The 14493-nt window shown below is 42.2% G+C and overlaps 1 protein-coding gene across 1 annotated transcript in view; it reads left to right on the top strand.

Moving 5' to 3' along the window:
• Positions 1-3019: 3019 nt before the first annotated feature.
• The window catches only part of LOC131685682 (phosphoribosylformylglycinamidine synthase), a 34802-nt gene continuing 23328 nt past the window's right edge, over positions 3020-14493 (top strand). Inside the window, exon 1 of the mRNA XM_058969564.1 lies at positions 3020-5355. Within this exon, the coding sequence (XP_058825547.1) occupies positions 3301-5355 (2055 nt within the window). The 5' untranslated portion in view covers positions 3020-3300. The remainder of the gene's footprint in view (positions 5356-14493) is intronic.

Raw genomic sequence — 14493 nt, forward strand, 5'->3', positions numbered from 1 at the left:
GCTGCCCAGAGCAATTATTACATGATAACGCTATTGGCACACTTACTAACAACTCTCCCATTCCCGTGATACATGTGGAGATGCAGAGGATTTCTCGGTCTCTAGTAGCAACATGTATCGGACTAACATTCCTTTCCCAGAAGATCTGCATTCGGACGTGGCCGGCGTCTGTATTGATCAGCATGCAGGGATCAAAATAGATTGTACAATGGCTCATCATGTTATTCCCAAGCATGTTGTTCCAATGAACATTTTGTAACCTAATTTGGTTCTGGTCAATAACGGAGTAGCAACTACGGGCGATCTCTTATGCTTATGCTTATGCTAATGAATGATGCAACAGTGATATGTGTAAGACATGTCTTATCTCACTGATAGGTGGATTAAATCGGTTTTATGTATTATTTCGTTTTTTATAGAACAAGTCCTTAAAACACGCCAAAATTCCCTTTTGTACTTCATATTGCTATAACTCCGGTAGTTTCTAACCGATTTTGTGCATCTATACGGCGTTGTGAAGATTATTAAATTGCCTTTTGAAGACGTCGTCAATCATTCAAAAACTGGTCAAAAAGTGTATTTATTCCGATGCTTTTTTGAACACCAAACGCCAATACAAGCAGTAAAAGTACAACAATATGCAATAACGGTGATAAAACAGGAAGGTGTCGAAGGAAGAGGTAGAGTCGTAGGGTAAGGTGGGGCAAAAGTGTGCACCTAACAGTTTTTGTAAAATAACTATTGGTAGAAAAGCACTAGAAAATCGGCATGATTATAAATTAATACTCTCATCACACATCTTCAAAACGTAATACTAGATATCTCTTGGTTTTGCATGTAATCCGAGAAATAGTTATTTTCTAATGAATACTCAAATGCGCACTTTTGGACCATGATAGTTTCAACGATCGAGCTAAGAATTTGCACAGTTTTTGTAGGACCCAAATGGTACCTGAAAAGTTGCTCGGAGCTGGATTCCATTTTTTGTCCCACCCTAGCGCGCATAGCACGGGGCAAATGTGCGCACTGATGAAATAGCCGATTTATTACCGCCCATAAATTAAATTAATCAATTTTAGGATATCCATCCCCTCTTACTCTTCCTTCATAACTAAAAAGTACCCCTTCCTCTGTCTCGGTTGATGTTGTTCAGTTTTCCATTATGTTGAAAAAACTTGGATGTTTCATCTTTTAGACAATGTCGTTCACGATCAAACCGTCACCTTTCTGGTAACATCATTATTTGTCATAGTTGGGTAGAATTCTTGCGAATATGCTATTTATATTGGAAATACATCTTTATTTACACATTCATAGTTTTTTCGTTTCTTTTTTAATTACTCTGAGCTTTCGGCACTGTATATTTTTCCTTGGAACCAGTTACGCTGATGCTTTTGTTCCTAAACCGCTCATATCAGTCGTAATTTGACCGGTGAGTTCGTAGTTATTTAAGATGCTGGTCCCTTCTTTAAATCATGGAAGAATTAGTTAAATTTTTATATAAAAAGCTTCATTCGCGTCTTTTTTGGGGGCGGATATGATATGCGCACTTTTATTCCACCGTCAGTTTTTTAACTTATTAAATTGTTGCAAAAATTACTGAATTTTTTTCATCAAATCAAATATATCTCGCAACGAACCATATGTTGAAGATTTTTAGGGTACTGTAGTTTTATAGATCCTGATTTATTCAAACAGCCAATTTATTACTCTATAAAAAGTAAGAATGTTCCAGAGCCTGGGCTACAGAAGATGACGGATCGAGTGGTGCTTGTATATTATATACAAATCATATTCACGAATGTATTTTGTCTCTTTTAGCTGCAAACGCAAAAAATACGAAAACGATCCAAGCGCATTTTCTAGTTACTTTCCTATTGTAGTTTTATTATATCAAATAACAGATTCTATTGTTTAGCAATATTGAAGTTTATACAATTTCACACAAGTTTCTCGCTTACTATGTATTGATATTTTGCTTTTAAAAAAAGATATAATGAATTTTCCGAATCATGTACGTGTCACATTGGCGGCCTAAATTGTTTAGTTCGTAATACGTTTGATTGCCCCTTTTTGACAATAATCGTTTACGTCATCCGCCCAGTGAGAGAAAGTCATCCTACGTTAGTCCAATGCATTGGATGTTTATTCAATGAACGCCCGACATCCTCAACTGGGCGTTGCTGTCAAGCTGGCGTAAACGATTATTGTCTAAAAGGGGCAATCAAACGTATTACGAACTAAACAATTTAGACCGTCATTATGGCATGTAAAAAGCTAGATAACTTGTTTTTGCTAGGTTAGTTCTAATCGACAAACAGGAACGAAAAAAAACTTTACCTAAAGAATCAAATCTCGACAAACATATGATTACGGCCTAAAAGCCAACTGCCAAAATCTACTTTGAATGTAAATTCCGGACCAACCATTACGTGCCAATCATAGATGTTTATAGTAACCGAAAGAGAAAAGTTTTCTTTATCATAAACTGTTGTGAACTGTGTTCGGCTAGTCACGGTTTGTCCGGAAATTCCATTCAAAGTGGATTTTGACAGTTGGCTTTCAGGCCGTAATCATATGTTTGTCGAGAAATCGAAATCGACTTCCTAAATATTAGAAGAATCCAGATAATACTCAATTTTTGCAAGGACTGTGTGATTTTTTTCCAATTATTCACCACTATCTACAAATAAAAATGATAGTTTAGAAAAACCATTTAGCTGTACTAAATTCTACATAATCGATTTCAGAAATACAACTAAAATTTTAGTTGCCATGCGATCGAAAGCGTTTCCGTGCATTTAACAGTTTGTCATTATAATGACAGGTAGTGTCATTATGCTCGAAACGCGGTCTTCTGTTCTCTTGAACCGACCATACTTCAATAGTAGGCAACGCGTAACCGGTTCCTTATTATGTGTATGTTCCTCTCCAAAGCAAAGCAAAGCAGACAGCACATGGCAGCGTTGGGTAGTACAATTTACACATACGGGAAGCATGCGATGCGAACCTGGAACTCGTTGGTATTGGCAAGGGGAAAGATAAGAAGTCGCACGAGGGCAAAACAATCATCAGTTTTGCGGCCTCACGCTTCTCACAGCCGGTCGAAGTTGGTGTTAGTTTGCTTTATTTATTTGCCTCCAGGCGAGGTTTCACAGACAAACAACCGTCATCAGACAGGCGATAAGCCGCATGGGACTTGATTGAATATAATACAAGAGTGATCATAATCTAGATTAACTAGTTGGTTTCGGGACGTTTGTCGGGAAAGTGCTACCACACCGTGAGTGACCAGTGAACATGGTGATTATTCGATTCTATTGTCCAGTAGAAGAGCCGAAACGGCTCCAAGTGCTGCAAAACTTTAGAAAAGTTAACCCCACTGTTGTGAATCTCCAAATAGAAAAGTGTTATTATGTGCAGAACTCCAAGTACAAACAGTTCCCCGGTGAAGTGGAGAAAAAACTGCGTTGGATTTTGAAGGGACCTCAGGAGGAAGATAATCTTTCCGTCAAAGCACTCCTGGTGAAAACATCCGCCAATGAAGAGTTGATCGAAATTGGACCACGATTTAATTTCTCGACTGCGGCGTCTACAAACAGTGTCAGCATTTGTCACAATGTCGGGCTAACCTTCATCGATCGGATTGAGGTGTCGTATCGATATTTGCTTACGCTGGAAAAAGCGATCACCGGTGATGGTGAACTTGATCAACTAATCGGCGTGGTGTGCGATCGGATGACGCAATTCCGCTATACTCAAGGCAATATCCCGCGTAATGATTTCTACGAGAGTTTCACTCAGAGCAATGAACGCTGGTACGTTGTTCCTGTTCTGGAGAAAGGTGCGGCTGCGCTGAAGGAAGTCGACAAAAAACTGGGGTTGGCGTTCGATGATTGGGACATCCAATACTACACGAATCTGTTTAAAAACGTCCTGAAACGTAATCCAACTAATGTGGAACTGTTCGACTGTGCGCAGTGTAATAGCGAACATTCGCGTCACTGGTTCTTCAAGGGAAAAATGATCGTCGATGGAAAGGAGGAAAGACAGTCGCTGATTGAAATGATAATTGATACACAGAGCCATTCCAACCCAAACAATACGGTTAAGTTTAGTGATAACAGCAGTGCGATCAAGGGCTACACTCACAAGGCGTTGCGAGCGAATAGGTTCGATGAATCTGGGCCCTTTGAATTGAAAACTGTAAACTCTGATCTGATCTTCACCGCTGAAACCCACAACATGCCGACAGCGTTGTCCCCGTTTAGTGGAGCAACAACAGGTACGGGTGGACGAATTCGTGACGTTCAGAGTATCGGACGAGGAGGACTACCAATTGCCGGTACCGTTGGATACTGCGTGGGAATGTTAAACATCCCTGGCTATCAGCTACCCTACGAGCAGCAGCTCGAATATCCTCCTTCGTTCGCCAAACCACTGAAGATCTTGATAGAGGCTAGTAATGGCTCGTCGGACTATGGAAATAAGTTCGGGGAGCCGGTGATTTCAGGTTTTACCATCTCATTCGGACTGTTGACGGAAGATAGCGAGCGATTGGAGTACGTTAAGCCGATTCTGTTCAGCGGAGGTATTGGAACAGCTGAATCTAGCCAAATGAACAAGATCGATCCTAAGTCAGGAATGTTGCTAGCTAAACTCGGTGGGCCGGTGTATCGAATCGGAGTTGGTGGAGGGGCGGCCAGTTCCGTGGAAGTGCAGGGTGACAACAATAGTGATTTGGATTTTAACGCCGTTCAGCGAGGTGATGCTGAAATGGAAAATAAAATGAATCGTCTTGTTCGAGCTTGTATCGAGATGGGGGATAAGAATCCCATTCTGGCAATTCACGACCAAGGGGCCGGTGGTAACGGAAATGTTCTGAAGGAACTTGTTGAACCAGGTTGCGCGGGAGCGGTGATCTTTTCGAAGGAATTTATCCTTGGTGACCCGACCATCACCTTGATGGAACTGTGGGGCGCAGAATACCAGGAGAATAATGCCATTCTGGTTGCACCGGAACATCGGCAGCTACTGCTGGACGTTTGCGAACGGGAGCGGTGTCCAATTAGCTTCGTCGGATTTGTCACTGGGAATGGGTACGTTTCGCTGGTGGATGACGTCGCTCATTTTGGAAAATATGCAGATCGGAAGAATCGAACGGAATGGGGAAAGTTGCCCTTTGATATGCACTTGGATAATGTACTGGGGAAAATGCCTCAGAAAGAGTTCCGGTTGCAGCGAAAATCGATGAAACTGCGAGAATTTGAGGTCGGAAGTATTTCGATTCTGGAAGGTTTAAATCGAGTTCTGTCTACCGTCACCGTCGGTAGTAAGCGGTTTCTGACTAACAAGGTGAGTAGAGCGATTTTATTTATCTTCTTTAATTACTTTGTCAATTTTTACTGGTTTAAAAAATACAAGCGATTGCAACCATTTTATCAAATCGATGAACTGCACAATTTAGGTTACTTTTTCGTACAAAATTAGGCTGCAAAAACGTCTCAACAGTAATGTGAGCATTCTGTAGCTTCAAAAATTAACCCTTGCTCATTTTAAACGAATGAGTAAACTTAAATGAATATTTTAAGATTTCAATAAAAATAATTTCCATTATCCCACTTTATTTGCAAGTTTGAAACGCCCTCCCCTAGGTTTGACGGTATTGCAAGCACCATCAAGCATATATCGTGAATCAGTTCTAAACAAACCTCAGACAGACAATTGCTTTAAGATGGTTATTGTATTATGCCTTTTCTTTTTCTCTATACACTCATAATCTCTCATTCCAAACGCACAAGCGCTCGTGACTTTCGAGATAATACAAACCTAGTGACAAACGTGAACATGTAGTTGCCATCATCACCACATACTTACGGCCGCCATCTCGCCTACATTAAACCTTCCCAATAATAAATTAAATGTTTTAGTACTTATAAACAAATGCGGACTCCAGCATTAGCCCACAAACGTTCGTGCTCCCGCAATTATAAATCAATCACGTCCAAAAGTCCCTACCCTCGGTTCTAGTAACCTACGGAAGTCATACTTTCAGTTGGATAAATAAAAAAATAGTGTCACTCATATCCCATAGACAATACGTTACATGACAACACGACCGGGAACTCACTATCTTCTAGTATCTGAACCATACACTGCAAATTAAGTATCAGATTCATGGTCCGCGCGATCATTCAAAAACACATGCGAATATGCGAATGATCACATGATTATAGCATCGAATTCATACTCGTGAAGTTACATACAAGCTAGCACACGCGACATACAAAAGCTACAATCGAACACGTTGACATACAAACGCTCGATCACTTCGCGATCATCCACAAACACCTAAGCCCGCAATTTTTTTTAACCAGTTCGTTTATTTGATGAGCCACGTTTGCGTTAGCTTGAAGGTGTGAATTTGGTTTTGTTTTACATTTTAAATTTCTTAACCCTACGGCACTCTCGCGAATGGTTCCCTGAATGAGCAGCCACTGGTGCTGGAAGAAGATTTTGCTAGAGTGTCGGAAGGTGTTGCACCAAATACAACGGCACGAGTACGGGTGGGGATTTTATAGCTACCTTATACATATATACGAGGGGGTAATATAATTTTCGTAAGATTAGGGGGACATTTAGTTTTTATGGTAATACGTTTTGACATGTTGCGCTTGTGGTGTCTGTGCTGTAGGTCCCGTGTTTGTAGGCTCATTCGACGGAGATGTTTGGTGTCGCCTTGGAGTCGCATCAAACCTTCGTGAGTGTATGGTACAAGCGGAAAAGAGCTCTTCTGAGAATGATAAGAAAAATAAAACGGGCAGTTAAATATGTATATTGTTAGTTTTAGGAAGATGTATACGAGGGACATATAGAGGAGATCGCGGCTTGCCATAACATCTCGAACTGGGCCGTTGGTTGGTCTTCCTCGGGCCCGCAGGGTATCCATTAACCGAGACCTGGCGAAACTATACTCGGTGCACGCCCAGACAATGTGCTCGATATCGTGATAGCCGGTGCCACAAACGCAGATACCACTATCCACGAGCCCAATACGCCTGAGGTGTGCATCCAGCGTGTAATTGTTTGCCATGAGTCGGGACATCATACGAATGAAGTCACGACCCGCATCCATCCCCTTGAAAAAGTATCGTCGATATCTTAGGAATTATCGAATGTAGCCACCTTCCTAGTTCCCCATTGCTGCATGAAGTTTGCCAACTTGCGAGGCTTCTCTGATGTGTAATATTGACAAATTCGTTGAAGCAAATTGGTCTTTCATAAATGTCACTATCTAAGCCCGCGATCTCGCAAACATGAAAAAATCCCGATGATTAAGTGAAATTTCTAGCACTTCTACAATACAAACGCGGTATCAAGCGTTAACCTACAAACGCCCGCGTTCGCGCGCTCATGGATCAGTCACGTCTGGAAGTCTCTACCCTCGATCATAGCAGCCTACGTTCATGCCTTAAATTAGACCAATAAAAAGCGTTGGTCTTATCCACTCAACAATATTTCATGGCGACATGACCGTGAAACTTAGAGATATGGAGGAACTCACTATCTTTTAACATCTGAACCGCACACTGAAAATTCCATATCACATTCACGATTCACGCAATTGTTCACGAACGTTATACATTAACATACAAATGCTCGAACTTTTGCGATCATCCACGCACATCTATGTTCTAGATCATCATAGGCCCTCGATTTCCCAAGAATACCCCGGTGATTGAGTGAAGCAAGTATAAATTGATCATGAATCATGAATAGGTTACGTCCAGAAGTCCCTACCTCTATCTGGACCAATAAAAAAACGATGGTCATATGCACAAAACAACATTCCATGGCAACCTGCCCGGGAAACCTAGTATCTGAATCGTGTACTGAAAATTAAGAATCAGACTCACGGTCCGCGCAGGGTTATAAAATCGAAGTTACATTACTCTAGCACACGCAACATACAAACGTTAACGCGATTGAACACGTTAACATACAAACACTTGAGCCCGTCGCGCTGATACACGCGATCGTGAAATCCCTACGCCCCCACATCTGAGCTGTATACTTAATATCACATTCAGAATACCGTCCTGCTGTAAATGGGCTTAAGCAGTGTCTTAGTGTTAGTCTTTTCCATATCGTCTGCAATTATAGTGAATGATTTTGATAGGGAGCCCTTCCGAGAACATAACCAACGACCCGACTAAACACCTGCATTCCAAAACTATATCTCAAATATGACTGCCTTGCCCTCCAGTAACTCAACCCAAATTATCGTCTGTGAGTGAGTTATCTTCGTGTAACAAACACGTAGACGAAAGCAGGCTTTCTTCTCGAGCCTATTACCTCGGTCGGTCAATCGTGATCGTTTCCCATTGGTTTTAGGCGACTCCAGTGGCTAATGCTGTAAGCCATGGTTTTTTATTTGAAGTGGGATCAAGCTGGTCAACAATCTAGGGCCGTGTCTCCCACGAGCTACCAATGAGTCCGCTTCTTTGTTCCCGAAGTGACATGGCACGCAGCATATCGTGGTCAGCGAATCGCAAATGTCCTCTATAGCCTCTATATAAGAGTGGCGTGACGTTCCCGTTTCCAAAGCAGATGTGACCAACAGAGAGTCAGACAGAATGATGGTCGGAATTCCCTCTGGTCTTCTTGCAATCGCAAGACTATGATAGCAGCTATTGCCAAGAAAACGAAGCAGCTTGTGGAGAGGTTCCGCAGATTCCAACTCCGACCCGTTCTTCGAGTTTGGAAACGCCAGAGCAGATCTGGACGTGGCTCAGGAAGCATTGATCAGCTCTAGAAATTTGACCTGAGCAACTTCGGTGTTCGTAGCGACCTGGATAATTTGCAGCACCGTCTTTACGCATGGGCACACTGGGCCAGGGGCCCCGCACTTAGATTGGATATAAAATCCTTCTATAAAAGAAGAAAAGTCGCACTAAATTGTTCATTACTTTTTAATTTGTGGATAGCAATAGATCAGTAATCGCACATTGCACTGTATCCCAGGTGATCAAGATGTTTTAAAAACATCAGAGCAGCAGGAAACGAGGCACTGCATGACTATTGAACCAATTCAAACGGCAATCCAATATTTCGATTCAAGTTTCAATTTATTTTCAACAACAGCAATTAAACGTTTGGTACACCCTGTATACAAAGTTTGGAAGGCACCGGACCTTAGCCAACCAACCAGAAAACCTTGGTTGGCAAGCTGTTGACACCGCTGGGCAGTCACTGTCGGCAGTCAGTAATACCGCAGTCGGCAAGACAGCCGAACCCATGTCAAGTGAGACCACTCGCAAAGGTGAAATAGTTTGAGGAAACGCTGTGAGGAAAGAAAAAGAAAAAAAGTTGAATCAAAACAAACTAAGAAATTGTGCGTGAGGAAAATAGTCGGAAAATAATCTTTTTTGTTGCGAAAAAATTAAGTTTAGATAAAGGAAAAACTCGAAGATTTAGTTGTAGAGCAGTCTACTCTCTGTACTACTGTCGCCGTACGTGAATTTGGACGGCTAGCAAATTGATAGTGCAGCAAGAAGAGGCTTAGAGGAGATTTAATCCGTTGAATATTTTATCTCGCCACCCGAATATCCGTCATCGTTCGCTGAGTCGGACGACTAGCAAACCGAAGGAGTAGCAGGAGAGAAGAGGAGAAGGTGAAATCAGGAAAGATTCGACATTGGAAGAAGAAGGATACTATTTAATTTTTGAGCTGCCGCTGATAGTGCTGCTACAAAAATATAGTTCCGGTTCATCCGAACACAAGCGATCTGTGGATGTGGCAAAATATTCATTTCTTTGTTACATCCGAATCTGTCAACGGATAAATCTAACGCCTATAAGTGAATTCGTGAGCTCTTACGAAGATGCGACACTTTTTGACCGGATTTGGCATGTTTCGCTCTAAATGATGTTAAGTGGGACAATAGAGAAACTGATCAAGTTTGGAACTATTAAAAAAATATGCGATACGACGTATTAAAATGGAGTAATGTGCCAAAATCATGATATTCTGCAAAATTTAACATATTTTAATCAATCTGTCATTGTTACATATAGCTGGAAATGTTTCTAAGACATCAAATTTTCCGAAACGAATTACTTCTTTTTCTGATAGATTATGTCGTCTTGAGTAAGCTTTGTTGAATAAGCTTCCTTATGATAAAACGCTCGAAAATTGGAGTTTTATATATACTTATGCGAGCAACACTACTACATTTTCATTGAAATGGATTGAAAATACTACGGAAAATGTCATAAATTAGATTTTAAAATCGTGATTGAGACCACCAGTTTCAGCTATCAACTCCTAGAGGAAGTTTTTTGGTAGCATTTTGTTATGAAGAAAATATAAATTCGGGGGTTATAGATGCATACATACTAATTTGCTTTTGACATGTTTTGATAGCATATGCTCTCGATATATTTCATAGAAATTTGAGCATTAAAACCTATTTTTTTTTTTTATTCATTTCGTTTATTTGATAGGCACAAATGCGTTAGCTTGGCGGTGCCAAATACTTATGTTTTTACATTTTGGATATCTTAAAACTAGGAGGTTACAATGTTGAAATATTTTTTTTACAAAGGAAAAAAAAAAAGTTTACAGCTATCTTAAGACTAGAAATAAGATTCAATATACAAGAGAGGGCCAACAGATTTTTTTATGAAAAAATTTAAAACAAGGGATTCACTTTGATATACAAGAGGAGGAGTAATAGTATTTTACGAAATATTTTACGGTTATCTTAAAACTAACAATATAGTTTAGTACACAAAAGGGGGAACAAATATTTATGAGAAACTTCACAGAAATCTTAAAACTAGGGATTCAATTCTATTTACAAGATGGAGGACAAGAGTTTCAATAAAGAGTAAAAATTATAGCTATCTTAAAACTAGGAATACAGAATACTAATTTGAATTTTTTAACTAAAACTTATGCTTGGTCAAGATATTCAGAGGGTGGCTTATTTCCGCATCAGTGTAGCAGCAGTTGTATCAAGGACAGGGGAGAGACAGGGAAAGAAGAGCAAAACTTGCAACTTTCGCTCGAACGGGGGGGGGGGGGAAGGGGGATCAGCGAAACAAATTTGCGCCTCAGTCTAGTAAGTCGTCGAGTACCGGATTGGCGGATGGTATTCTTCGGACACGCGGGGAATCCTTCAAAACTCATCGGAACTCGAGTCGCTCTCGCTTCAGTTTCCTTCTATGCAGGAGTAGTGGTAAGGGCGACGGCGGTTACATAGTGGCACTCTGGAGCTGATCGGTTCCACAAGGCAGGAGGAAACTCTAAAAACGAGAAATAAAAGAGAGGGGCTAAATTGGGATATTTATCGTTTTTATGAAGGTATAAATAAGGGACATATAGGGGAAATCACGAGTTGCCAGCATATCTCGGACCGGTACATTGGGTGGTCTACCTCGGGCCCGAAGGGATTCCTTTAACTGAGACCTGGCGTCACAATACCCGGCGCATACCCAGACAACGTGTTCGATGTCGTGATAGCCCTCGTCACAAGCGCACAGACTACTCTCCGCAAGCCCAATACGCCGCAAATGCGCATCCATGGTGTAGTGATTGGACATAAGTCGGGACATTACGCGAATAAAATCCCGACCCACATCCATCCCCCCGAACCAAGGCTTCGTTGATACCTTTGGGATAATCGAATGTAGCCATCGTCCAAGTTCCCCGTTGCTCCACGAGGTTTGCCAACTGTTGAGCGTCCTCTGACGACAAATACTAAAAAATTCGTTGAAGCAGATTGGTCTTTCGTATATGTCACCATTTAATGCGCCCGCCTTTGCTAATGAGTCGGCCTTTTCATTGCCCGGGATAGAACAATGAGAGGGAACCCAAACAAAGGTAATCTGATAAGATTTTTCAGATAACGTACACAAGGACTCCTGTATCATCCCCAGAAAATACGGGAGTTGCTTTTTTGGCTTCACCGCACGAAGAGCCTCGATAGAGCTGAGGCTGTCCGAAACGATAAAGTAGTGATCTGTGGGCAGAGTGTCGATGATCCCAAGGGTGTACTGAATTGCAGCTAACTCTGCGACGTAAACTGAAGCGGGATCATTGAGCTTGAATGAAGCGGTGATAGTATTGTTGAAGATACCGAAGCCAGTGGACCCATCGAGATTTGATCCGTCAGTGTAAAACATTTTGTCGCAGTCGACTTCTCGGAATTTATTATAAAATATATTGGGGATCACCTGCGGACGTATATGGTCCGGGATTCCACGAATCTCTTCCTTCATGGATGTGTCGAAGAATACAGTAGAATCAGAAGTATCTAGGAAACGGACACGGTTGGGATTGTACGAAGAAGGATTGATGCTCTGTGCCATGTAGTCGAAGTACAAGGACATAAAACGGGTTTGAGAATTAAGCTCGACGAGCCTCTCGAAGTTTTGAATTACCAACGGGTTCAGAATGTCGCATCGGATGAGCAATCGATATGAGAGTTCCCAAAATCGATTTTTTAGCGGAAGAACGCCCGCCAGCACTTCGAGACTCATCGTATGGGTCGAGTGCATGCAACCCAAGGCAATGCGCAAGCAACGATACTGGATTCTCTCCAGTTTGATGAAGTGTATGTTCGCAGCGGAGCGGAAACAGAAACACCCGTACTCCATCACCGACAATATCGTTGTTTGGTATAACCTGATCAGGTCTCCTGGGTGAGCACCCCACCATGTTCCAGTTATTGTTCGGAGAAAATTGATCCTTTGTTGGCATTTCTGTTTCAGATACCTAATGTGACATCCCCAGGTACCTTTAGAGTCGAACCAGACCCCGAGATATTTAAATGTGAAAACCTGGTTGATCGTTGCACCCATTAATAGGAGCTGGAGTTGCGCCGGCTCACGCTTCCTAGAAAAAACAACCAACTCAGTTTTCTCCGTGGAGAACTCAATACCCAGCTGAAGAGCCCAAGCAGACAAATTGTCCAAGGTATTTTGTAATGGTCTTTGCAAGTCGGCAGCTTTGGGCCCTGTAACAGAGACCACCCCGTCGTCTGCAAGTTGCCTTAGGGTGCATGAATTGGCAAGACAATCGTCAATGTCATTCACGTAAAAATTGTAGAGCAGGGGACTTAGACATGAGCCCTGGGGAAGACCCATGTAGCTAAATCGCGATGTTGTTAAATCGCCATGCGAAAAGTGCATGTGCTTTTCAGACAACAGGTTTAGCAAAAAGTTATTTAAAATTGGTGAAAGACCATGCTGGTGCAGCTTCTCTGACAGAATGTTGATAGAAACTGAGTCAAAAGCCCCCTTAATATCCAAGAAGACTGATGCCATCTGCTCTTTGTTAGCATAGGCCATTTGGATTTCTGTAGAAAGCAACGCAAGGCAATCGTTCGTCCCTTTGCCTTTGCGGAAGCCAAATTGTGTATCTGACAGTAAGCCATTTGCTTCAACCCAATTGTCGAGGCGAAACAAGATCATTTTCTCGAATAACTTCCGAATACAGGACAGCATTGCAATCGGCCGATACGAGTTGTGGTCGGAGGCTGGTTTTCCTGGTTTTTGGATGGCGATGACCTTCACTTGCCTCCATTCATAAGGGACAATGTTACCCTCAAGAAACTTGTTAAATAAATTCAACAAGCGCCTTTTTGCAGTGTCAGGCAGATTCTTCAGCAAGTTGAATTTAATTCTGTCTAACCCTGGGGCGTTATTGTTGCACGATAAGAGAGCAAGTGAGAACTCCACCATCGAAAACGATGTTTCGTTCGCGGTATCGTGAGGAGACGCGGCGCGGCACGTTTTCTGTACCGGGACAGAGTCCGGACAGATCTTCTTGGCGAAAGCGAATATCCAACGGTTTGAATATTCTACGTTCTCGTTGGTACTATTACGGTTACGCATACGTCGAGCCGTACCCCAAAGAGTGCTCATCGCTGTTTCTCTCGTTAACCCGTCGACGAACCGGCGCCAATAACTGCGTTTTTTGGCTTTCATTAGACTCTTCATTCGCCTTTCTAACGACGCGTACTGTTGATAGCTAGCGGGTAACCCGTCTTCCCGGAAGGCCTTATATGCAGTGGACTTTTCCGCGTACAGCTCTGAGCACTCTTTATCCCACCACAGGGTGGGAGACCGTCCATGGGTATTCGCGCTGGGTACTGGTTTAGTCTGAGCTTGATTCGCACTGTCGAGAATCAAGCCAGCCAAAAACCTGTACTCTTCCTCCGGAGGAAGTTCTTGAGTGGATTCGATTTTAACGGATATCGCGGTCGCGTAACTCTTCCAATCAATGTTCCGTGTGAGGTCATACGAGACATTGATTGTTTCCGATGGTCTTGAACCGTTAGCAATTGAAATCACGATAGGCAAATGATCGCTACCGTGGGGATCAGGGATCACCTTCCACATGCAATCTAACTGTAGCGATGTCGAGCAAAGCGACAAATCCAACGCGCTTGCGCGTGCTGGTGGTGTAGGGATCCGCGTCATTTC

The sequence above is a fragment of the Topomyia yanbarensis genome, chromosome 2 (assembly GCF_030247195.1).
Source record: "Topomyia yanbarensis strain Yona2022 chromosome 2, ASM3024719v1, whole genome shotgun sequence".
NCBI lineage: Eukaryota > Metazoa > Arthropoda > Insecta > Diptera > Culicidae > Topomyia > Topomyia yanbarensis.